Source organism: Notothenia coriiceps, unplaced genomic scaffold (assembly GCF_000735185.1).
Source record: "Notothenia coriiceps isolate Sejong01 unplaced genomic scaffold, NC01 NC01_scaffold00036251, whole genome shotgun sequence".
In the NCBI taxonomy this organism is placed as follows: Eukaryota; Metazoa; Chordata; class Actinopteri; order Perciformes; family Nototheniidae; genus Notothenia; species Notothenia coriiceps.
In genome coordinates, this window is record NW_011368952.1 from 80,549 (window position 1) to 106,683 (window position 26,135).

Consider the following 26,135-nt stretch of genomic DNA (forward strand, 5'->3'; position numbering starts at 1 on the left):
CCGAGTTAGTCCATTGAACAAAAGGTAATTTAAAAGACTGCTTATATTTTCTCCTTGATAAACTCTAGTGCCATTCACATTCACTTTTCCACAGAGAAAAGCAGTTATCATCCAAGGTGATAGTTCACATGAAGGGAAACTCCACATTTATTTACAAGGTAGGCCTAAATATAAAAAATACTCTTCGTTGTACTGCAATTGATAACGTTTTAATGAAAAAATGTTGTGCATTTGAATTTGTAGCCTTCACTTAATCGAGGGGACGAGTCGAAGGAATAAGTGAAGACTTTTAGCTATATATGATTTATCATATGATTAATCAGACAGAGGAAAACCCACATGTATATCCCAGGAAAAGGTTTCTTTATTCTTTATCAGTTTCAACCATTTGAATGATTTGTAGCCTACTGTATTGTTGGCCAATTAAGTGATATTTTAACTTTTTTTCTGCTGCATCAGATCTTTCTTGACTTGGGGTCTGATGTCCTGAAAGCTGCATTTGAGGGTTTCAACCATACAGTCTATGGTTTCAACGACTGTGTGTTTGCCTATCGCCAAACAGGCTCAGGAAAATCCTACACCATGATGGGTCACGCAGTAAGGCCTTCTCTCAGCTTTCTCAGCACTCTTACCAAGGTTAATGTGTCATTTTGTTTTTAATGTATCTTGAAAGGTAGCTATCCTACAAACATTCAAAGCTTTCCAAGTTGCATCTCAAACGTGCCCTTTTTAAATTAGACCCTCAATCTTCAGGGAGACCCAGGATGTCACCAAATTCACTTTAGAGCTTACGTTGCAGAATACTCGAGCACCCGGTGGGCTCATAGCACTGACTCCTCAACACATTAGAAAGTGATGGCAGTCTCATCAGACGTCCCTCCCAGTCTCTCCATTTATCTCCATGTTTCTCCCCACTAATCAGAAAATGTGATGAGGGCAGCATACCACGGCTTTTCTCTCTTCACCTTGCAAGGCAATGGACATTTCACATAACAAATGACCTTTCTGCTTGTCTACCAGGAGACTTGTGCAAGGTCATCAGCAAAGCTGCTGTCAACATCCCAGATAATTATATATGGCTCTTAATGCTTTCTATCTGTTACTTTGTAATTAAAACAAGAGGGCATGCAGCTCAGAGTGGAATTGCTTTTATGCTTCAGTAACTCCATATCAGATGATCTGTTGTTCAGCACTCTTTGCATGTGCGGAGTTGGGGTCACGTAATGGCAAAGACACACCTACATTTAGAAGAACACAACAGGAGCAAAATGAAATTATAATTTTAAACAACACTGTTACACTAATGTTTTCTAAAAAGAAAAAACCTTTAACAACATTTTTTTTGATTTCCCAGAACAACAAAGGTTTAATCCCACAGATCTGTGAGGGCTTGTTCAGTGAGATATCTCGTAGAGCCAAGAGTGATGCCGTGTCCTTCCGTACAGAGGTCAACATCATGCATTTATATAGCAATACTTCTTATCTACTTCTGCACTTTAGTCATTAAACATCAAACCTTCAAAAAGACTTCAGGAGAGTATTTTACCCATTACATATTAGAGACTGGCAGCAGGGGTTGGGCATGTGCATTCTTTGGTACTTAGCATGTAGAGTTGGCAAGACAAATTGGTTAATGGAAGTGAATTCGAAGCTAGGTTCATTTTCCGATCATCAAAATGATAAACTTGCAGATGTAACTGCAGATCTCTAAATGTAAGGGTTAAGAAGCTGCTACTGAAAGCCTTTTTCAACACCACTACAACTCTTTTGCTCATCATTTATGAAATACAAACAAATCGGAAAGCAAAAGCAAACATCATGTGGAAAAGCATTTCAGCTTGTCTTGTCTGCCCTCCACACAAAAAACATGTGGGATCAGAGTTCAATTGGCTTTCTTTGATGCCATTTGAGAGTACACAAGTTAAAACATTTATCTTGTGAAAAATGTGAAGAGGTTGTGTTGGATATAGACATGTCAGTATTGCAGTTTCAATACAAAAGTAAGGCCTACCTTTGTACGTTATGCTCTATGATGCAATTGGGAAAATGGCCAGTAAACAAAGAAAAAGCAGAATCAGATACTATTTTTTTCATTATTTCAAAATTAAACTGTAGTGCATTTAATGTGTGCCCAAAGGCATTGTGCCCACCCAAAAATGAGTACACACATGTAGATTACAATTGTGCTCCTTCCAGCTGATACCGACAGTAAAATGTCAGAATGAAGTGAAACATATCGAAAAGATAGGTCCTTTTCTAGGTAACGAGCTGTTTTTCCCTGTTGTTGTTCTTGTTGTTGTCGGTGGAATGATCTAAATATCATATGATGGTGAAGCAGGTAAAGACATTAACTTCACTTCAGAAAATGACTCGACCAAACTATAATGCAGACCATTTGTCATAAAAGACAACATTAAGGTTTTATTACAATAATGTCCCAGATAATAAACAGACTCATCGCAATATCCGTTTCATTATTAAATGTCCCAGCTCTGCTTCTAAATGATTATATTGGGAGATAATTTGAGGATTTTTAGCCCATCAAGCTACTGCGAAAGTATTATTTTTGCCATTTGGTATCATGTGTGCTGCTGGCCCATTATCTGGGTTTTATTCATCTGTAGAATTATTTGTAACTGTCTGGCTTTGCCAAGCCTTGCCTGAGAAATGTTGAATAGTTGGAAAAGTGTTGTTTGATTTCATCTTACAGCTGATATGTTTGTAGTTTATTTTATTTTTTGGTTTATACCCAGCAGAAATGTAAGTTACACATTACTTTCCAAATAATAATAATCACCTGTATCTTGCAGATAAGACAGAAAGACAGATGTTATTTGAATGTTTGGTTTTAGTAGACAGAATATGGTAATTATTAAAATTGCTTTTGTTTACCCGATTCACATATAGTGTATTTTTAGTGACTGTTTCATTGTATGGCTTTATATTATTTGATCATTCACATCCTCCATAAGGCTACAAATTATAAACCATTTGGTGCATGATATTATTATGATTGTATGCTATTTAAAGCATTAAACTAATACGAATATTGTGATAGGATGTGTGTGATGTCATGGCATAAAGCTGTTTCAGAATGTGCCATCACTCCGTCAGTGTCACGCTTTCATGAAGACTGATTGCTCCATGCCTTCAATTGTTTTTGAGTCAGCCACTCAGAATAGTCCTTTTGCTTCTTGCACACACCCAGTATTGATTGAAGTGCTCTGCCGAAACCTACTTTGCATAATGTTTGTTTATTCATTGCCATTGCAAGGAGAGCAATGCATGCACAACAATTTGTCCTTAAAGCTATTGTGCATATCTTTATAGAGACAAGAAAAATAGCAATTTGTTTTGTTCTCCTTTTGGTGCTTTGCCATCAATAATAGCACTGTAAACCTTCATTAATCTGTGGCCTTGTGTACAATCTCGTAGATTGTATTTGGTTTTGTGTTTTCTGTCTTGGCACCTGTTATTTGGAGATCTATAATGAATGTGTGCAGGACCTTCTCATCAAGAAAACTATACCGACATACAGTATGGAGGCTTGAGAGTGAGAGAGCACCCCAGGGATGGACCCTATGGAGAGTATGTTTTATTTGCCATCTTATGTCTATGTCTTCTTGTAGAAACTTCAGGAAAATCTAATGCAGACTACAACTCGTTTGTAGATCTGTCCCAGCACTTGGTTCACAATCACAATGACATGGAGGACCTGATAAATCTCGGCAATGCCAACCGCACCACAGCCAGCACCGGCAAGAACGGCACGAGCAGCTGCTCCCACGGCATCTTCACCATCAGGTTCACCCAGGTGAGCTTGTTGTCAGTTTAAAAGTTTTCCCGCAAACTCTTTGGGTGTTCGTAAAGGTTATCCCTTAGGAGCTCTTTAACCTTGTTTATCTGTTTTATGTACTGATAATTTCCAACATGCTTACTTCATTTTCAAAGTCTAGCACTGTTGCCATTTCGCATACAAGTATTCCCATGTGTAGTTGCCTCTTTTGAACTGGGGATGGCTCAGTAGTGTTATTTCATGCCACAAGCGTGGTTTGATGCGGAGGTGCCCCATGAGACGCTGAGTAATTTCCACCTGGTGGACCTGGCAGGCAGCAAGAGAGCAGACTTCAGGCTGAAGGATAGCGCCAACATCAACAAATCCCAGGTCATCCTGGGCAGTGTGATCTCTGCTCTGGGTAAATGGCAGTTACAGCAGGACTGACACACCATGACACACAATCTTCTTCTAGTATTCAGCCAATCCAATCAATAATTTAATGCGAAGGCAGCAATTTCATCCACCATACCGACTAGTGGATAAAACCGCTGACCTAGTATAGAATACAATGATTCCTTATCTCTTATCGATCCATTCTTTTCAAAAATAAAACGCAGTTTTATTTGTTTCTTTATTCTGTAATTGGATGTCAGGTTTCATTCCAAATATTTATTTGAAGGTAAAATTTGACTTGACAAATTCATATCTGGAATTACATATGCAATTCAATGTATTGTCTGCATACCCAGCAACCCAAAACATTTATCTATAGACCTTGAGAAAAACATTCACTTGTTACTGGAGTTGTCTGAGTCAGTGTTTTCTCTCTGTGTGACCTTCCAGCTGAACTTAGTGTGGGAGTTCGGTCAACAAAAAAGAATAACTTCATTCCTTACAGAGACTCTGTGCTGACATGGCTACTGAAAGACAGCCTGGGTGGAAACTCTGTGACTGCTATGATCGCAAGTATGTGAATTCCACCTGACCAAGACATTTCAGGCTGTTTCCAGTAAAGTGTGCATCCCACTCATTGCTCATATCTTCTTCCACATATCTTATGTGTGCTTTCCTCCCTCCTCGTGGCAGCCATCTCCCCCGCCAATGTGAACTACCTGGAGACGATGAGCACGTTGCGCTACGCTAGCTGAGCTAAAAACATAGTGAACTCTCCCACGGTGAACTAAGATGAAAAGGTGAAGGTGATCAGAGAGCTGTGGGCAGAGGTTTCCAGACTCTGAGGGCTACTAGAAGAAGCTGATCAGGTCCTGCAGTGCATATGTTCAAGCTCACATAAAAGGCCATTGAGCACACTGCAATATGAATGCTGACAGTGTTTTATCCAAAGGTTACATTGTAGGTTTGGCTGTCTTTTCACTACTTCTCCAGGTTTCCCGTGTGGAACCATCTTCCTCTGAAGGTAGAGGAGGAGCTGCATCAGAATGAGGCGAGGGTGAGTCATCCTCTCCCAAACGGAAATGTGGGGGAGGTTTTATGTTTTTCTTTGTAAACAATACACCTGCTATTTCCCCCTAGGTCCTAGAACTGATCAAGGAGTGGACCAGCAAATGTGGCGATACTCGCAGTATTTTGCAGGTAGAGCAACATTTAATATATCATATTAAAACAGTTTTTAAGTATAGAAAAACAAGAGATTGCTCCCACAAAAGATGCACAATTGCCCAAAGACACATTGTTTTATCATAAAAGACTAACCACGTCTACAAATCCATGTTTTCTTTGTAATTATTTATATTACAAGTATAACTACGTCCACCAAAACATCCAGGCACTTCCACAATACCTTTGTCCTGAGTTTGATTCACAAATTTGTTGACATAAACTCCTCTTACAACCCTTTTTACTAAAAAAGAGATAAGAAAAGTAACCTTTGGTGCAAATACCCTTTGACCTATTCAACAGCAGTTAGTTTGACCCACAAAAGCCAGATTCTGTTTGTTTCGATTCTTTGAAATGAGCTTGAGGATAACTAGGATTTCTTTATACATTACTTTTTTCTTACTACTTTAAAGACAACCAAAGACTTCCTGCAAAACCCTGTTGTTTGGCATCTATCATTTTGTTTGTGAACAGAGATGGGTTAACATTTCAGAATAAAATGCCACCTACACTTATACAATTAAATTATATTATTTGGAGCGTTGTTGTTTCTCTCAAAGCGGCAGTTTGTTAGGTGCTCTTACGTTTTTGTTTCCTGCTTTGTTTTCTTGGCCCCAATTTAGTTAAGTCAAAGTCCGAACCGCAATTTATTATTTGAAATGTAAAATTGATTCCTTTTTAAGATTGGTACAGAAGGATATATGCACGTAAAATAGAAACTACTGAGTACATAAAGTGTGAAGGTTTTTCTCTATAAATATAGATATAATATAAATCTATTAACAGTTAGCAATCAACAAAGCGACAATTCTCCCAGCAGCAGTTTTGACAGATGGTGCTGCTTGCAGTAAAGACAACCTACCAGCTGGTGTCGCTGCAAGTCTTGTAAACCACAGCCACTTCATGGAGTGGAAAGGCTAATGAGAGAAGAGTCGACCTGACATTTAAATTTAATTTTCCATCTATTTAGGGTTTAAATGGCATCCCAAAGCTGAGTCCTTGTAATGATCGTGAAGTTAGTGTGCGTGACAGTGTTTGGGGAGACTGACAAAGAAAAACAGAACAGACGTGCCTTCTCTTTCAACCCAATATGGTGTCTCTAAGGCTGAGACAGGGTGGCAGCATCTTTTATAAGACCCCGAGCTGCAACAAAAAATTCCTCTGTGTGCCAACTGCAGAGTTTACACGGAACAAATTTCCTCCTGTTGAATTTGTGCCCAACCTCTCAAATAACACCAAATGTCATCTGTTTGGGACTCATTGTACTCTGCCAAGTAGCCTGTTGCATTATGCATTGAACTCTGAAGCGTGCCAGTCAGAAAGTATGCAGAGAAATGTTGTCACGATCGTACATAATTCTTTCTAGCAGATTCCTGGACATGGAAAGATTTGTACATTTCTGACTTCTGCACCAGAATGGCAGAGTGAAGCTACACACTTAGGAAGCCATTGTGTAAGACGTTAAAATTCCCTACACATGAATGTTGGCTATATATGCGTGTTGGATTTGTAACATTATGATACTGTATGATGTGGTCCACAGGTAACATTGGGTGGCGTGACAGCCCTTTATTAATGGCAGTGTATTTGAACTCATTAGCAGCTGTCGGCACTCCTAATGAAAAGGTCTTGATTATTGCCATATAGCACTTGTGTTTCTGACTATCCGGCATATTATTTCAAGTTACAGCGTTGTAAATCTGTTCACATGGTCAAGCACTGATGGCTTTGTGCTCGGAGGCAACATCGTCCATCTCTGCTGGCTGAGATGAAAAATATGCCTTATTTAGAGCTGTGCCCATTCATGTAGAAGCACCTGTTATGATGCACGATGCAACGTGACACCGGGGCAAAAAAGGCCACTGTACTGGTGACCAGCAGGCCCTCTGTTGTGGCCGCAAGTCTAAGTGTTTGATGAATGACTTTATGGATTTGACATTTGTCTTGCTGTGCATTTGCATTCTGCACAGACGTTAGAGGTGGTGTATGTGCTCAGCTCGGTACAGAGAAGCACATCCAGCCTCATTTTGAAGTGGCCGTTTCAAAATTCAGCACACATACGATACAAACAAAACCTTAATCACATTTGGGGAATTTATTTAAAGTAGTTTCTTCCTAACAAATGGCTTTGTGTATGGGGCTATACATATTGCATACTCTACATCACCTAACACATTAAATTAAGAGCTTCTTCTTCTTCTTCAACTCTTCGATTCTCATATTTTTGGGGGGGTTTAATTCAGTAAATGCTGCAGCTGAGAGCTAGATGAACATTTCTGCCTGGGCCGGAAGGAGACAAGTTGACCAAGAGGGGTGTAAACAGAATTTAGAATTCTGTATTCAAAGCAGATTTAGAATGCAAAGTTATTCATCGTCAGCTTCCCAGATTGGTTACAGGGCATGTGGGAAAGAGAAAGTAATTAATATGAGATGGATTCCACGGCAGCCTCTTACCAGACAGAGACGGCGACCAATTGAGAGAACAAAAAAGGCAGGAAGAGGGTAAAGTGAAATGTTGTTCTACTTCAGGGTTATACACACACACACGCACAGATTTTGTGAGTAGCTCTACTTCACGAGTGCAGTTTGCTCCCCAGCCACTCTTTCAGTTCCCCATTATAACACAGTGGTGGGAGGAACCTCAATTTCAGTAAGATAAAATGAAACGGGGTTTCTTTGATCTTAGTGTTTTTTGTACTTCCCAAACACGCTGCAATCAGCACAAAGACGCAACCTAAGCCTTGAATGCTCTCAGCCTGGCTCTGTTTAATGCCAATGTACTTCCTACTGTCAGCAGTTATAACTTTTCAGGTCATTATTGCATTTCATGACCTTTACATATTCTCATCAGCAGCTCACCTTTTGATTGTTCACATGTGAGTAAAAGTCAGCTCCAAACTAGATTGACTTTTTCTTAAATTAAATTGAAGAAATCATCTGGCCATGTCTGAAATGCACATGGCGAGCACATGTGTTATAAATGCCATTCATGCATAAGGACTAACATCTCCAACTGAGGCCAAAATATAAATTCTACTAATAACAACCCAGTCCATTTTTCACATTCTTCAAACAAATGAATGACACAGATAATAAGAATTCAACTCGGCTACAATTTCAATAATATATTGAAATGAGTTGAATGGGACACATAGATGAGAATGTATTAACTGATTAGGAGCCCAGATCGTTTTATTGAGTTGAATCCCTCTCTAGTTATTAAAACAAACTGCATGCATGGCAACATGCTGATGTCCAGAGTGCATATCAAGCTAATTACACAGAACATTCACACTACGGCCAGAACAACAACTCTCTGCCTGAGATTCTGTTTTCACATGCAAAAAACCCACAAAAAAACATAAAGGGGCGAGTAAGAAATGGAAACGGCTGTTAATAAGATGCCAATCCCTCTCTGTTGGTTACCATTGTGGAATATAAGGCTTCATGCCATTTAAAAAGCTGGCGATGTAATTGCCTTTCCCTTCATGCGCTTTCATTTGAACTTTTATAAAGAGCAATATTCTTGGGTATAAATACAGCTCTTTCATGGAAATTAACCTTTTTAATGTAACAGAAAGATTGAAATGCAGACGTTATTTTTCTTGGCCTGGGTTCAGTTGCTGCTTATCTGTTCTGTTGGCGAGTTGCTCCACTTGACGAGGCTGATGGGCAGTCTGGAAAGAAGGATTAGTTGGAATAGTGTGTTTTGGAAATGCATATTAATAAAGGCAGGAACCTGAACTGTCAAAGTGCTGAGAAAAACCCATAAAAAATTCTGCACAACCACAGATGATGGCTTTAATGTGAGCCTAAATGCTGCCCGAGACTGGCTGCTGGTCTGGGCCACAGTTAATTACAGTATGTTCACCAGCTGCCTCCATCTCAAAGCAGACTTCATTTTGTCCTCATAGCACCCGCACAGACGAGACTGACTGACTGGGTGTGGTGAGGAGCAACTCTGTGTTTTGTGTGTGGATGTTGGGAGATCTCATCTGTTCCTGATGTCCGTGGAGAGTGACACAGTGCATTAATCTGCCAGGCTGCTCCTCACCTTTTTAATGAAGTCTGTGAAGAATCCCTTTTAATTAAGTACAGGGGCCAGGGTCGATGTCTCTCCTTCTTCATTAGGAAAAAAAAGGATTTCTCACAACTGCCAATGAGTGAGGTGTTGCTGGTGGTGGACACGTCTCTCACTTCACCGCCCAATCTATACGAAGGAGAGCAGGAGGAGGTTGAAAGAGAGGGAAACTAGTTTATGCAGAGTGTTGCCTCTGAATCCTCCATATGTGAGATTTTCTGCTTTGCCTCTTGGGGGGGTACTTATGATAATCCATGGCAATGTGAGGCATTAGTCCACCAGCTTAACAGAAGAATACTCCTGATAGGGGCCACTCATGCTTGGGTAGACTCTGTGTTATTGAACCACAGCCATTGCCCTGGGAGGAAAAGGTTAGCGGCCTTAACACTTTGCCTCGAGAGTTGAGTTTCTTTTATGGCTTGATTCAGAATGCCTTTTGAACCCAGTAGGTTGTCGAAGGCTGAGTATTTAATCGGCAAATTAACTCCTCAACAAAGTCATTCTGTCTGCTGCCTGTCTGGTCTTTTCTAAAGCTTAATTTGCAAGTAAGAAATACAAATATAACACTAAATGACTTCTTTATACAAAGTTAAATGAATATCGCCCCTTGACAGACACGCATGCTGTAAGGTGGTGTGACTCAGGCTTTTACATTTCCTCCGCAACAATTGTTGGAGGCAGTGAAGCAGATCAGATCTTTAAGTGTAGCTGTCCTGTGCTTTTAGAAATGGCTTTCAATGATTAAATCAATTTCTCTACCTCTTATCGCATTTCTGTAGAGAGGTGCTGTAACACCATTAAATACCTTTTTTTATCAAAGGTTTCTGGACAAGCAGTATGAAATGATTTCTTTTTTCTTTTTATGCAATCAGTCAAGTTTGAGCTCTCATGAAACTGTAATGTTGCTTGTGTGTCACTATTTAATCAATAGCCCATGTTTGAAATATAGACATTGAATCTCTGTTTCTCAGATTTGGCGTTTATGTTAAACAAATGCCCTGTTTTATTGGAGGAAATTAAAAAATCCCAATGAAATAGTTTTATAATGAATAATTTTAGTACACTTATTCACTGTCCTCAACAAATAGTACTCATTTTTTGCCATGACATGATTTTCCCTCACAGGAATTCACTTCAGTCTGACCTTCCATGCAATACTCCCATCAGACACATTGTAAATGACACAGAACTACCTGAAGTTTGTTGCTGTTATCTAAAGTTGACATGCTATACAAGCTCGAGAGTATTCACATGCAGTGTTTATGGCTATGTCTCCATAAAGGCAATGGCGCATGTTATACAACCCATTGTGTGTATGTGTATGTGACCGGCAGCACTGCGTCTGTTTCGCTCGCTGAACACAATGTACAGTTCGACTCTCGCCACCATAATCTGAATGATTGATGGTGTCTCTCTTGCCGTTAGCCACTCTGCCGCTTCACGGCGACACATGGTTGGAACGCCGCTATTCTGCCTGGCCTTCAGACAAGGAAGAGCAGTCATAAAGAATTCAGTTTTCTGCTGGTTGCCATTAAATGTCTGTCAGCATTTTTATTTTATATTGTGTGCCATTCCTGCTACAGGCTATTGAACGAGTTTATTCCCCTCCATGGTATATTCACTGCAGGAGGAGACTGTGGCTCTGAAGAAGAAAGGCAGTGGAGTGCTCCTGGGCTGCCAGTTGCCTCATCTGATAGGCATTGATGAAGACATGCTCAGCGGTGGAATTGCCCTGTATTATCTGAAAGTGAATCATTTGAACTTCACATAATACGCAAATTATTCAACATTTGTCTCAAATCATTACCAGTCAAGGTCCATTGCTTCCGTTAATTGCCAAACAGCTTGCATATTGTATCATGACCTTTTAATCTTCGCTGTAGGAGGGCAGAACGCTGATTGGGAGTGAAGAAGCCTCATGCAGTCAGGGTATTGGTGAGTCAAGGATACTGCGATATGTTCCCAACAGCTGTGTTCTGTATTAAACTGATAATTAGCAGTATGTCTATGCTTTCATTTTTAATTGTATTGTAGTGCTTCGTGGTCCTGGGCTTCTCAGTGAACATTGTGTGTTGGAGAACCGTGCTGGGCCCGTGACTCTGATCCCGCGGGATGGTGCGCTGTGTTCAGTCCACGGCTCTGTGGTAACTGAGCCCTGCCAGCTGACCCAGGGAAAGTATTTCTACAAAGAATAATATGCTCTTGATATTTTTTTAATGAACCTGAAGGGAGGGGGTGAGGGAGGCGTGCCTGTAATAATGAAGATTTCTCATTCAGATTCCCAATTATTTGGCTGGTGGGACGCAGTAACCCGCTCATCCATTTTGAATGCAGTGATATGAGATCACTGCATCACATCTGCAAATGAAATCCACTTTTGTGTCCCTGGCACCCCCACGGCAGCACACACTTGGGGCATGAGTGGATTGTGAAAACAGCTCTCCACAGGGCAGATGCCATTTCTCTTACTAAACATTTTGAAGGGCGAGGGACCCCAGACAAAGCTCCAGACAAAGCCTCAGGCCCTCCATTTAATTGGCAGATGGAGTTGATAGGCCCGACAGGTTTGAAGTGGGCCAGAGCATTAACCTTTGAAAGGACAGAGCCGATCCTGAGCTGAAACTCCTGCCCCCCTGAGCAGACCCTTCTATCCGGGGCTGGAAGCTTTTCCCCGCTTACTACCTCCTCATCCACACTGCTTTGCTTTCCAGAGATAATAACTGCACACAGAACCAGGCGGCACAGGGCCTGGCTACGCTAGTCTCTTTTATAACCATTTCAATTTATCCAATATCCCCTTCAGAAACGGCGGCATCTGAAGCTATTTTCTTGAACAAATGATAGTAATTTTCAGTCCGACGGCAGCTGGAATCCATCACAGGCTGCCCTCTCAGGTACTTTGTCACTCGTCAGAAGTCATTAGTAGTGGCAAGATTAGTATTTGCTGTGCGGAGGTGAGGAATGAAGAGGAGACCTCAAGAAAATCTGTGGATGTGGCCATATGAGTGCAAGTCTGATTTATAAACCCTAATATCACTTCAATTCTATAGCTTTACAAGACTCCTCAAGTTCCCATTTTCTCTGGTAAATCATCCCCCTGGTCTAGGTCACTGCCAATCAGTCTGGGATTGGGTTCTTCATGGCAATTCATTCACTTTGCCTCAACAGAGGAAAATGTTGGGAGAACTTTCTATGCAATTTGTCAACTTTTCCTCAAGCTCAGTGCAGAGACAGTTCACTGCAGATTGATTTCATGCATTATAGATACTGCCACACCTCCAAAGGTTACCTGGCAGGCCTGCAGCACCATTCCTGAAGGTTTCTTACTTCTGCCAGTCTTTCTCCCAGTGTATTACATAATTCAGTGTTTGGTGCTGCAAGTATTAAGCTTCAGCCACTAAATTAGTTGCTTTTTTTCATGCTATTCCTCTCCTGTCCCCTCTAGGTGATATCACCAAAGCTAGGCGGTGGAACTTCACTCCGGTTTAACCAGCCGACTGAAGCTGCCCAGCTCAAAAAGAAACTTCAGGTACAAACAGTCCTATTGTGTTTTCTTCATGCCATCCTGCTGTTTTTGTATAGCTGAGAGCCTCTTTCAGAAAAGATGCTGCCTTTTCTCCTTATTATTAATTGTGTAAAGCCAGTCAGCAACATGCACTTTGTTTCCATAACTACTAGCTGTAATATTTTCTTTCTTCAGCAAACGTGGCTCATGTGGAACTTAATTCACACTTCACTCCACATCAGAAACTCCACAATAACACCGCCAGTGTGTGACCCATGCAGGTTTTTTCTGATCAGAATACAAACTACTGCCCGCTTCTCGGCTGTTTCTGCTTGTTTTTGCCTGTTTAGCATTAAACTCTACTCCTTTTGTTCTGATTAATTGGCTCATAAAAAAGCGCCAGACCTGCACACAGCGAGCAATCTCTCCCAAATATTGAACTGTTTTCGACCTCAGAGAAGCTCTCTCTGAAAGGAAGCCAGGTGCAGTCACTTTAAAACTCGCTGCTTTTTGCCCGACCTGCAACAGCTCCCTCTTGGCTCTCATTCACTTCCATGTGTTTTTTAAAGAGCCATTGTGTGTGAAGGCACCCTTTCTTCTGAAGAAACCACAACCAGTGTTCCTCTGCAATCATTTGTTTATGTTTAAGTATTCTTAAGTTAGACTGTATAAGTGGTTGAATTAATAATACAATGGTTGTGTGCTTGACAGACTAAAAGCAGAAGGAGTAGGATTTGCTGGTTACAGATTGCAATGACACTAGAAGCCACATCACTGCTGTATGGGTCAGGATGCTTGCTCGCGGTTGCGAACCAACCTCCGATTCACTCTCGTTGGGAAACAAGCTTTGTCCAACTATATCTATGTTTTTCTCAACCCAATGTCTGCCATTTTTTACAATCCGGCATCTGGTTACTACGTTTTTATAGGCGAGAGGCAGACGCCCGGAGTTGTTCTGAACACATAAAAAACAGGGGTACGGTCACTGCAGATTAGAAGTATTTTGTGTATATATTGTTCTAAAATAACTTTTGTATACATTTTACTTTTGTGCTGCAGGTCAAGTACATGTTTATTGTTAGACAGTATCAAATCACATTAGCATTATATGGTAAATGGATAAATAGAAACAAATCTCTAACTGAAGACCATCTCCACTCTTAAGATCACTTCTGTAGGTATTTTTCAGGTTTGATTAATTATTCGAGGTTAAATACATCAGTATCCGTAAGTTTGTCCATTTCTTAACACCTACATCATGAAGATAAAAGGATATTCCAAACAAAATCTTCCCAAATGTACTAAAAACAACCCCAATCGGGTGAAGGAAAATAAAACTGAAGTTATGTCTGTAACTCTAAATCTACTTAGATTAACCATCCACAGAAACTGAATGTGTCTGTGAGAGGAGCACAAACCAAGCAGATTACACCAAGAGGCCAGTATGCAGGTTTCCATTCCAAAGATGGTAGACAAAGTGCATACAAATACTGTTTCCTAGGTGCCGCACCACTCGGCTTCATGGCAGAGGGAAAAACTCTGTCGAAACTAGGAGTGAACATTTGTATTTGCAGTTGCACAATCTGAAAAAGATTGCTGTAACACTCACACTGCCTGCAAGTTAAAAAGTAAGTTCCAGTCTGGTACAATTTACCTACAACTCTAATCTTGTCTCCTTTAAGCATTTCCTCTTGCTTTATAACATTTTATGTTGCAAAATGTATTCAGAAACCATTTTACAGACACAGCTGTACTTCTGTTTTCTGACAGCTCTCTGCATTATTGAAAATTGCACACCATTACAGCCAAATAAAGTGGAGACATCCACTTTATTTGGCTGTAATGGTGTCGCTGTGGTCTCGAGAAGAGTCTTTGTCATTCTTTTTTAACATCGATCTCAAATGAGATGGTCTTTAGAGTTCTACATTTCCTCAGTCTTAAAATATGCCAGCAGACTGAAAATGCCCTATGTAACTCTGGTTTTAAAACGGTATATTTCAAATAGCAAATGGCAGTCTAACGGTGTTAAATATTAAATGTGAATATTACAGAACCACAAAATGGACCTAGTTATATATTAAAGGTGCTTTTTTATTTTAGGAATATGCAATATCTTCATGCCGTTTGCCCTCATTTGGAAGGGTTTTGATTAACCAGATTTTAGATTTTGACATCCCTCTTAATTTTGTCAAAGCTCTTCAATCTATCCTGTTACATTTTGTGAAAAACAGTGTGATGAACACTGAAGACATACAGCATATACTATTAATTGAATCATCGCATAACTGCAAATCAACCACAGGCAGCTGTCACTCTTCTCACACTGCCAGATTTACATTTCACAGTGCTGTCTCATTCTGTTGTCTGCAGAGCGGGCTGCCGTCTGCCTTCAGCTTGCCCTTGACTGACATGTCCAACTCTACAGAGACTCTGTCCGAGGCTATGCTGCAGAACCCAGGGTGAGACGCATGCAGACATGTGTAATAGCTCTCAACTCTCAGTGACCCAAGCATAACTGAACCCTGTCCACCTCAATCTCCACACTGTGCCTGCTTATTGAGCAATGTTCATCGGGCGCATGGACCAAATCAAAGCCATAAATCATGGCAGCATTTCTGTGAGGAGAGGTGGGAACATGCAAAAAAGCCATTTTGATGCTTAATGCTGAGCCAGTGGAAAACACAGCAGGCAAACTCCACTTCTACAGCCCAAGGGCGTGTCCAAAAAAAGCCTTGAGTTTTGCAGGTAGGGAACTACCCCTGTCCCATTTCCAAAATTACTGCAGTGCACTTAAAGTTCAGATTCCCCTAAACTCCTAAAATGCAGAGTGAAGAAGAAGAAGAAGCAGCAGTACTGATGGGAAGTTACATAATTCGTTTTGCTACACTCCCACCAGATCCATTTTACATTAGCTCTTTTTCAATATGCATTCTTTTGAAATACCATCAGCTATGGCCATAGCAGCCATTCAAAGTCCACATTTAAGTGTCTCAGCATCTAGTGATAACTGCAGATGATACAAGCCCCTGATATAATTGTTGTTCTGAATCTATGTCACTAAATTAATGTCTTTAAATCAGTCATTTATATCTTGCACATGTGGTTAATATATAAAAAACAAAATGCCCTTCTTGAAAATTTGAGCTGTTTTTTTCCGATGTATCAAACTTTCTAGGTGTGCAAAATGCCTTTGGTCATACTGCGGTAATTCATAAGGAAAGTATTTTGTTAGTTTAGTGTTGACACTATTATGTCTGGAGTGATTCAATCATGCTTTCCTAAACCTTAGTCTTAGTGTACAATTTTAATATTTGGTTTTCCCAATTGGCTGAAGGTAAAGTGTCGAGGTTTGTGTTTTGTATTGGGCAAAAAAATATGTTAATTGCCTTTGTGTAACCTATATCTGGATATTGCCATTCATTAATAATATTAAGCAAATATATATATGAAAATACATAAAAATCGTATTTACGGTAGCTTTAACAAAAAGTGACATATTTTCTTTTGTCAGTTATGGTTCCTCACTATTATTTTTTTATTACACAGCCTACCAAACTCTGAAAGGCACTGTGTTAATGTGACTGATCTTTATACGCTGCCACTGCCTTTGAACTGTGTGACAGGTCATTGATCTGTCAGTGACTCAGTGTTCATTGAATTAGTGCCCAAAATCCAATTCACTCTCTAGTGATTCACCACCTACTGAAGAAAGTGAGCAATTTGAGACACCCCGAGTCTCATGATCTGATAACCCTCCCTGATGTTTTACAGCGTGTAGAGCTGGCTGACATGTAATTTCCCTCTCATTGCAGTATCCCCGCTCATGTGATTCATACTGCCTTCAGTCCGACACCTGGAACCGTTTCCCCCGATCTGCTGGTCTGACACTACCTGTATGTGAGGCGTAAATACCTGAGTGTTTGGAGGATAACTTCAAGGCCCCAATTAGTCAAACACATAGCCTGTGTTCATCACTATGTCCAAAACACTTGGTTTATGTGTGAAATCGGTATCGCAGAGTGAGCAAAAAGATGGAGAAGAATTGAAGTCGGGAGTCTGTGGTTGACGGAAACTGAGACAGCGTGATGGAAGATTAGCAGCAGGACTGATGCGTTTATTTATTTATTTTTGCAGTGTACATACACAGAGGCAAATACGGAAGTATAGCACATTTTGCAAAATACACTGCTTATTAATTTCCCTCTAAACACCCACCTCCTCTCATCCATGCTGTACTATCATCTGTTTGGCAGAGAGGGAAGGTTTTTTAAAATGTCTATTCTTCTCATTGCTTGGATATGTATTCCATCCTTGTTCTGCTTGTTGTCCATGTAGCATAAAATCCCTTGCAGCAAGGACAGAATTGATCTCTAAGTTTGCCCGATCATCTTTGAAATGAGCCTCAGTGGGGAAAAAAGAGCAAATACTTTAAATTCAAATGGTTGCTTTGGATATCTGCTCAGCTCTGGAAGTGACAGGAGATATCATTGAACAGACCTGCCGATGCTGGAGGGGCTGCTCCTTTGCAACAAAGCAAGCCTCCTATTATTGTCTACATCAGTTGGATCACAGACTTGCTCACTAGAAATTTGGGACAGGAAAAAGGCTAGCTGCTTTAACAATACATTGCAAAACTTCACATTTGTATCTTTATCCAGATGTTTGAGTCACTGATCTTTATTTATGAGATGTCAAGGAGCATTTATGTCAGCTGACTGCAGATTTTCTCATGTAGCCTTGCCTCTAAGCATGAGGTGTAGGAAACCAATTAAATTGCGCTTTTATTTTGGAAACATGAGATGGAAACTCCTAGAAGAGTCAAGAAAGCTTGGTTTGTCTGTTATTGCGAGGTCATATGCTTTTGCAATGTGCATTAGTTCATGACCCCACAAAAGACACACTCATGTGCACTAGTAAAAGTCGGTCCACTGTGTTCTTTCCTTTTCAAATGGACTGTGTAACCAGAGCCAAGTTCAAATACTGCTCTTTCAAACACGGCAGAGTCTGGACTCTGAGAGCTCAGTGATGGAGCAGGCTAGCTGGCATTTGACCCATGCAGCTTTTAATGGCACCCTTAGCTCTGAAAGTCCCTCATCTGACAACCCTCTCAGTATTTGCCGACTCCGACCAGAAGGCCAAGTGGCGACTTTACTCTCTGCCGCCTTCTGACCACTGACAGGCTGTTATTAGACACTGGAATCTTCTGAAATTGTGTTTTCACACTGGTTAACATCCATCACTCTAGGAGCTCCTGTGCCACACCTCCAGCTTCTAGCTTTAGTGCAGACAGAGCAAGCCTACCTACAACAATGTAGCTCTGAAGGCTGTGATTATCTTTTTCATAATTGTGTTACTTTAAAGCTTTTTAGTCAACCTCCCATGTGTCTCTTTCAAATATCTGGGTTGGAGTTTCATAAAATGATCCAGAAATGTATGCAATGAGATGTGATGCAGATGAAGGGATGTAGGACTTCTCCGTGAAATCTGTGTGGGTGTGCATGCATGATGTGATAACTAGGAGGATGGAAGAGAAGCTCAACCAGCGGGAGGTGGAATGGCAGCAGGTCCAAGAAAACCTGAACAGACGCCACCGGGACATCAAAAGACTTTCAAAGGAAAACAGTAGGGCTCCCCATCAATCGAGAGCAGAAAGAAAGGCAACATGGGCAGAGATGGAAGAGACTGGCAACAGGTGATTTAGATGGAGGCGAACTGTGCTCTCTGTGGTGATGTTAATGAATCATTGTTTGTGTACCAGCAGTCATTCCACAGCAAGATCACTGTAAACCTCTGCATGAGAGCAAAATGGAATCAAGAAAATGTGGCTTGCTTCTGAGACTAGAAATCTCAGATCAGTGTTCCCTCAATTTGTTCATGCGAGCAGACAAACATCTGCCGAGTGCAGGACTTCCTCTGTACTGATCCTCAGGATCTGCAAAAAATCCTTTAATCACCACGAGGACCCGGCCTGTGATCCCTCTTGTTGATGTTGTCAATGCTTTAGCGCTCCCACTTTCCTCCCTCACCGAGCTGCCACAACACAGCGCTGAGCCAAAGCCTCTGTTTACTGTCAGAAATCATTCTGAGCTGTATATTTGGTTTCTGCTCCCCCCTCTAGAGTGCTGAGAATTGTATGTAAATCCTCAAATCAACATGCACACATTCTATTTAATTTCACAGCTAGTAGAGAGGCTCTAATCTCATCCAGCCATTTGGGCTGTTTGCTTTTCAAATCTAATGGATGGTTTTTGTGAAGGCGGGGTTTGGGGTTTGTGCAGTTTTGTCTTTTGGCTGCAAACTGAAGTCTCCAGTGTCTCACCACAGCAAATAATGAAATTAGCTTTTAAAAACAAAGAGGCTGGCATTGTGGATAGGCATATAAACACAGATGTATTGTGCACACACCTCCCCATATCAAGACGCAACTTTTGTTCTCTAAAAGAATATGAAAAGATATTATTTAATTCTTGTCGCTTCACTGTGTCCTTTTTCAGCCAGATGGAAACGCAGTCTGCAGAGACAGCCGCGTCCATAGTGCCACACAGCTGTCTAACCTCAGCCACAATAGAAAAGCTCATCAATGCAGTATGTATTCATATTTTAATTTTCCAAACAAATCCCTCTCTTGATTAGATCTAAATGAAATAAGGATTTAATCAATGAGCCATGGGTATTTTCTGCATGAATTATATGACTTGTGATTATTTTTAAAGATATTGAATGAGCTAAAGTAGATTCTGCAAAAGTAAGAAATGTCTTCTGCAGTCTTGAACAAGTCACTGTGCAACTGAAGTACTATTCCCTTTAGTCTTTTGCAAAACAGAAAATGTCAATACCTCCTACCCCCCTTTCCAGCCAGGCTCAATAGAGATTTTTACGAGACATGAAATACTTTTTCCCTTGGCTTGTTGTGTTTGTTTATTATGCACATATTTTCCTTGAAACCCCTACAGAAAAGTGTAATAGGGTTTAAATGACAGTCACTCTACCAACGCACATGGCAATGAGAACACTTTTGAAGTACTCCTGTTTATACACGTACCTTGATGTTTTTCACAAAATGTTCCTTTGCATGTATTTATTGTTCAAATATAATTGAAAACATTAATAAAGAGGCCTTTTTAAATGGGGCTGAATGAAATGGTTATTTTAATTCCTTCTCTGCAATGGCAGTGCTTATTTTTGTAGTGCATTGCATACATTAACTAGGACTTTTTTTAAATGCTCTGTACAGAAGTTTTATTTCCTCATTGTTTCTCCTTTTCTCATCCATTTACACAATTCAAACTAGGTCATACCTGGTAAAGATCCTGTCCCTAACACCAGTATTCAGATGGATAGAGACACACTACAGGATGGGATAAGCACCAGGGATGGCCGGGAGCAGGAGGGGGACTTGTGTCATAAATCAGGGCCGGGGCTCATGTCTGAGTGGCCACGGAGGAAAGCGAGAGAGGAGGTTTGGTCAGGGGATGCCAGCCTCCAGCAGACAAGTGTCCTGGGCCCGGGTGATGGATGTGGCACGAAGCCAGAGGGGAATGCTAACAAGATCAAAGGCGCCGTGGCTGACTGCTACAAGGAGAGACCTGACTCTGGTGGGAGCTCATTAAGCAGCATGTCCCACCTGCAGAGCAGCAGAGGAACTCGCTCCACGTCTGTCCTCCCACAGAACAGCACTCATCCTCAGCTCGACATAAAGCCCCTCTGCAGTCAGGCAGCCCGCTGTCCGCCTGAGAAAACTATCTTCGAGGGCCTTTTTGGCTGTGCAGAGATGGATGAATCTGGAGGTTTGCAGGGGTTTACAACAGAGGTAGAGACTGCAGCAGCCTCAATTCAACACTCTGGGCTGGGCTCTCTGGTCAGCAGAGTTAATTGGTTGGTCCAGGGACCAGGGTGCAGGGCATCTCCTGTGGAGCTCTCCCTCAGTATTGAAGCATGTCAGGAAAGAGGGTGTACAGCATGTTGGGGCCCGCTGGTCCAGTCATGTTGTCTCTCTGGTCAGGGAGGGTCAATATATGTCTGTAGTGAAGGACAGCAAGGTCTTCTCTCTGGTAAAGGATAGTCACATTTCTCCATGGTTAAAGATCTTTCTATCACACAGCACATCAACACGGAGTTCACTCGATACCTTCAGCATGAAGAAGTCAAGATAAGTCAGAGCTGCATAAATACTGACGCATCAGAAAATGGTAGAAGAAATGCCAAATGACATTCAGCTAATTCCACAAGATACGTCGACAAGGAATAACAGTATTGAGGATCTACAGTTACCACAAGAGCAAGACAAAGCTGATATTCATTTCAAACAAGGACACACACTCACTACAGAGCTGTTACCAGTGAAACACATCAGTAACCCAGTGGTTATCCATTCGCCTGAAGACAAAGATCAGGCATTGGAGAACTCAATACATTTCCACAACACAAACGACGTACAAATCTTCAGATTCAGACGCTCATCTCCACCTCACTGCATAACTCCCAGAAGATTGTGGCTCTCAATTGGCTGAATGTTGCCAAGTGCAGCCAACCCGAGCCCCGCCATCCTGGTCCTGGCAGAGACCGGCCTCTTCACCCTGACTGCTAACTCCGGGCACCTGGTTATGTTCCATCAGGTCCCCTTGGTGCAGCTGAAAGAGGTGCAGATAGGCTTAGCAGCCCACAGTCAGCGTTTGATGGGCTCCTCAGAGGAGAGCATCCTGGGAGTCTACACCCACAGCCAGAACCTTAGCAAATACCTGTGCTTGGCCATACTTGGTGTTATCTGCCCCTGGGACAGAAGGGTGTCTCAGCACCCGCTGCTTCATGGAGACCCGATGATGCTGTCTTTAGACTGGCAGGCTTCTGTACCTGACCTGCTGCTGGATGCTGGTTTAAAGGTCTGCTGCCAGATTCAGAAAAGTCTTGCTGATCTGGTGTACTTTCTCCATTGTAACATGGAAGAAGGAACAGTATCTCTAGGCGAAGTGCAAATACTGCTGTACACAGGTGTTGGGGTGCGAATCAGTCCCAATAACTACACTGAGCCCCTGGCCCAGCTTTTAGTCACTGACACCCAGCGGCATGGTGCAGGAGGATGCTGTCTTTTACCCGACTCCACGCTCTGTCAGGACAGAGCCCCACCGTCCCCAATTCAATGACTTAACTCTCCGTCAGTGCTCAGATGTGCGCTGCGTGCTGGTGCATGATGAAGACGAGCGCAGTGCTGTCAGTCTGGATGTAATCTTGGCAAATGCGAGGGGCAGGGGTCACCCTGAAAGCATGACTAAGGCAGCTAGCCCGTCTGCACACGCTTCAGATTCATCTCCGCAAGCCGAAGTGTGGAAATTAACTTTCAGTTGCTCCTCTGAGGCCGCTTTCCTGATTAAGCACTTGTCAAATGTCTGATCAAGGACTGAACAGCCAGTAATGAACAGCCCAGCTCGAAAACTCTCAATCACAGGGAGCAAAAGTGCATCCCAACCAGACAATGCAGAGGACAGCCTCACTGCTAAATGACAGTTAAGCTATGAACTATTTTGAAGTTTCCGTTTTGATTTGTTTTTCTTAAAGTTTGTCGTTTTAATAATACATGGCTTTAGCACTTTTATCTTTAAACCCCTTACATTTCTTTGTACTTGTATTGTTTTTGTTCTTTAACCATTAGCCCCCTATTATTATTGTTGTCAAAGGTTGTCAGTTTAATGTGGGATGTTATAAATAATTATCTTGACATTCAGGATTAAAAACCTGTTTGTACTGGTTTTGTGTTTCATGGGTATTGTAACATTTTAAAAAGGGATTTTAGATAGAAAATCCTACCAAATAATCTCCTTGAAATGGTTACTTAAATTGTATGTGTATTTCAAGATGTTCCCAATTTCAAATATTTTATAGAAAAATCTAAATAAAGTATTTTGTTTAAATAAAAGAATGCTAAATCCAATACTGCTCTTTAGTTGTGTTTATCATAAGCTCTGACGGTTGATCTGTTAGCTCAAAAAAAAAGAATTCAGGGTCTGATGCATTTCACGGCTTTGTCTAATACGTTGTTTTGCTATCATATCCATCAGGCTTTCTTTCTATTCCTACTCTCTTCTCTGTTGTGAGCTTTGGTGTTGGCTCCTAATTTGACTTGCAGCCTCCTCCTCAGTATCTAGGATTCTGCATACATTTGTATTCCTATCTTATCATCAACCTCCACACTTAGTTAATCTTAGGTCAAGGTAAGCCCCCTCTCACACAGTATCTACCTGCACAATTTCTCAATGGATTCATCCCTGCCAGTCAACATCGTCTCATTCCAGGACTGAGCTTGTTCATTGTATGAGAGATGTTTTAAATAGCTTGACGAGCTTGCTACATCTCTTAGAAAGAACCCAAGTTTGATTCACATTGGGAGAATCAGAGCCAAAGACTGTTTGTTCCACGTCTTGACTGAGACCCCCTACAGTTTGGAAAATTACCTGGACAATACAGTGCAATCAGTCTGCTTCTCTGCACCAGTGTGAGAAATGGAGAATTGGTCTGAATAAAAAGCATCACACCCTGTAGCATGGAGATTTGAGCTAGGATGACAGTAATATGGTGCTAGTTTTTAATATTAACTGCATCTTGTCTTTCGGCAGATGAGGCAATGAATCGTTTCAGTATTTGGAGTTCAGCAGCTCATTCTGTGTCATAAAACACTATCATAAATAATACAAAATGTATCAGTGGTTGCTCTTGCCATGCCATCTTGAATGTGGGCTGGTGATTTTGTTAATTCTCAAGGTAGGCTTTATATCTCATTAGACTTTCCGCCTCCACTGTATCGCGTGGCACTTTCAGTGTGCTATTTGTGAGACAATTATTCTGGAATGTAAATCGAGGGGTTTTGAATAATCTCCCAATGCTACCAGGGAATTATTTCTCAACAACTGTCATCGTTCAATGTTTAGGAATTTATTATTCTGTCCAAATGAAAAACCACTGCAAATCGGCTATCCCATTAGTTCACTGACCGCCCTGCATCTGAAATAGACAGGAGCTCGGGATGAGCACAGCCTGGTTAAGGGGAAGTGCTCACTCTCAGACAGCAGATACACAGACCCACTGGCAGGCTCTGAATCTCTAATCATTACTCTGTGTGATTTCCCACTGGGTTCTCCGGGCCTAATACGCGCAGTCGTTGACAGCACATAACAAGATAATTTGTTTACCTTCTCCTTTGGTAGAATATGAACGTGACCCAGTCAGTTCTCTTATTGCTTAGCTGTTGATGGGCTAAATATTTTTTGAGTCAATCCTTATTATTCTGCCTGCATATAGCAACCCCATAAATTCAATGATTCACAAATGTTTTCTTTTTAAAGGAAAATCCACGACCCACTGCTTAGGTGTAAATGGCTCCTCATGATGTTTATATAGGTTTCAAATCAGTTTTGCATTGGCAATCTTAAAATCACTGTTTCTTCTTTACTTTACTTTTCTTACTTTAATGGTTACACATTCAGCTTTTGTCCGGAATAAGAAACATCTTGTTATTCCAATAACTAATCTTTCAAAGGAGCTTGCTATTCAATTGAACCTGGTAGTGGCCTTTGGAAAAGAGGCCAGCAGATCAGAAAGATCATTTATAATGCTGGTGGTTTGCCCTATATTGCGAAGACAAACTGCTGTGTGGCTAAAGGCCATATATCGGACCAAAAATACTGAGGTGCTATTGCTGTATTTTATTTTTCAAATGCAATTAACTATTATAACTACTAATTGGAATTAAACAAACAGCTTCTTTCAATTGGCTACTGATGCACAGCGTTTTGTGATCATCTGTCCACTTACTGTAGGACAGATTCATTCAATGTAGGTTATATTGCTGTGTTTTTACATACTCTTTTAAAATGCACCTCGTTGTTACACTAGCCTTAATTATGCGAAATAGGCTGCTAGATAACATTTGAAACACTAGATACATTTTAAAGTTTAAAATGGGGCTCTTGAAGAATAAAGGGTGTACATCATGTGTAGTAGTCGTATATGTGCTATACTTATGACACTGTTGGCTAGTTCAGTTAACTCCACTGCTACAAGTTGCAATTTATATCGTACACACCCTTTGTAATCTGGCAGTGTATTTAAGCGCTGCAAACCCTGCAGAAAATACTTAAACCTGCTGCTACTATTTGCATGCTTGACTGCTAACAGCCCAGCCGTGTTGGACATCGTTTTGGAGGAGAGATTTATGTGTTTGCCACATAACTGCTAAAGGTGTTGAATCACCTGTAACGTTACGCCACAAATGCACATTGGAAGCACAAATGTTTGGATGAGTGACCACAGCTGTAACACTTTGTTTTCTCTCAAGGGGACCACTGCCTCACTCCAACAAGCTAAGTACTCTCTGCTACTGCTAATGTATTTTAATGGCTCTGTCGTGTGCTAAAGCAACGACTGTCATCAGCTAGCTTAGGTTCTTGTAGCCACGAGGTTTTTTTGGAACACATTGTGTTATCGAGGTAATTTGTAGCTTTTTGGTATGTTTGAGGAAAGTTTTCTTCGACTATTTTTTTATTTTGTGACACTGATAGTTTAATAAAGGACGGCAGTGTCTATCTTTACTTTATGGTGATTTTAAACCTTTATTTGTAGCAGGAAAAGCACACGTGTTTATAATTGGATGGAGCCGTTTAGTAAGGTGATAGAGTGGGCGCTAGCATACTAGGCTTGTTTGAGACGCGTTGCGGCTCGCCTCGAAAGTAGACGAGAATAGCCGATCGCAGCCGGGGGAGGTCTCAAAAAGCTGGCCTGAAGTCGGACAGCTCCGAGTCGGTTTTCTTCTTCTTCTTCGCCTTCTTCTCTCGGTTTTTTGGCGGATTGCAAACAACTTTAAGGTGCATACCGCCACCTCCGGAGTCGGCTTGACTCGGTTTGCATTTATAAAGAATGCACACATGTGTTTAATTGTTAATGTCAGATATGTACTAAGTAAATACATTTGTTCCTGCTCAAGATTAGATTCAACTCTATTGTTATTGCACAGATTACAGGTACTGAGACTACTGAGACAACGAAATGCAGTTTAGCTTCCAACCAGGAGTGCAACAAGCAGTAAAGTGAAAAGTAATGTACACAATCTACAGAATAAAAGATAGAATGAAGTGAATGATGAATAAACAGTGAGGGGTATGAATACA

General features: G+C 41.2%; 1 protein-coding gene across 1 annotated transcript; it reads left to right on the forward strand.

Annotated features, from left to right (window-relative positions):
• Nucleotides 1-128: 128 nt before the first annotated feature.
• On the forward strand, nt 129-22,121 carry kif16bb (kinesin family member 16Bb). Its single transcript, XM_010792047.1, is given in 20 exon segments — nt 129-158; nt 460-597; nt 1,355-1,451; nt 3,472-3,539; nt 3,542-3,584; nt 3,666-3,814; nt 4,028-4,196; nt 4,622-4,744; nt 4,865-5,048; nt 5,165-5,228; nt 5,312-5,371; nt 11,104-11,223; nt 11,360-11,411; nt 11,511-11,620; nt 12,922-13,005; nt 15,352-15,440; nt 18,500-18,673; nt 19,476-19,566; nt 20,273-20,768; nt 21,508-22,121. Coding segments are annotated over 20 exon segments (2,955 nt in total).
• The last annotated feature ends 4,014 nt before the right edge of the window (nt 22,122-26,135 follow it).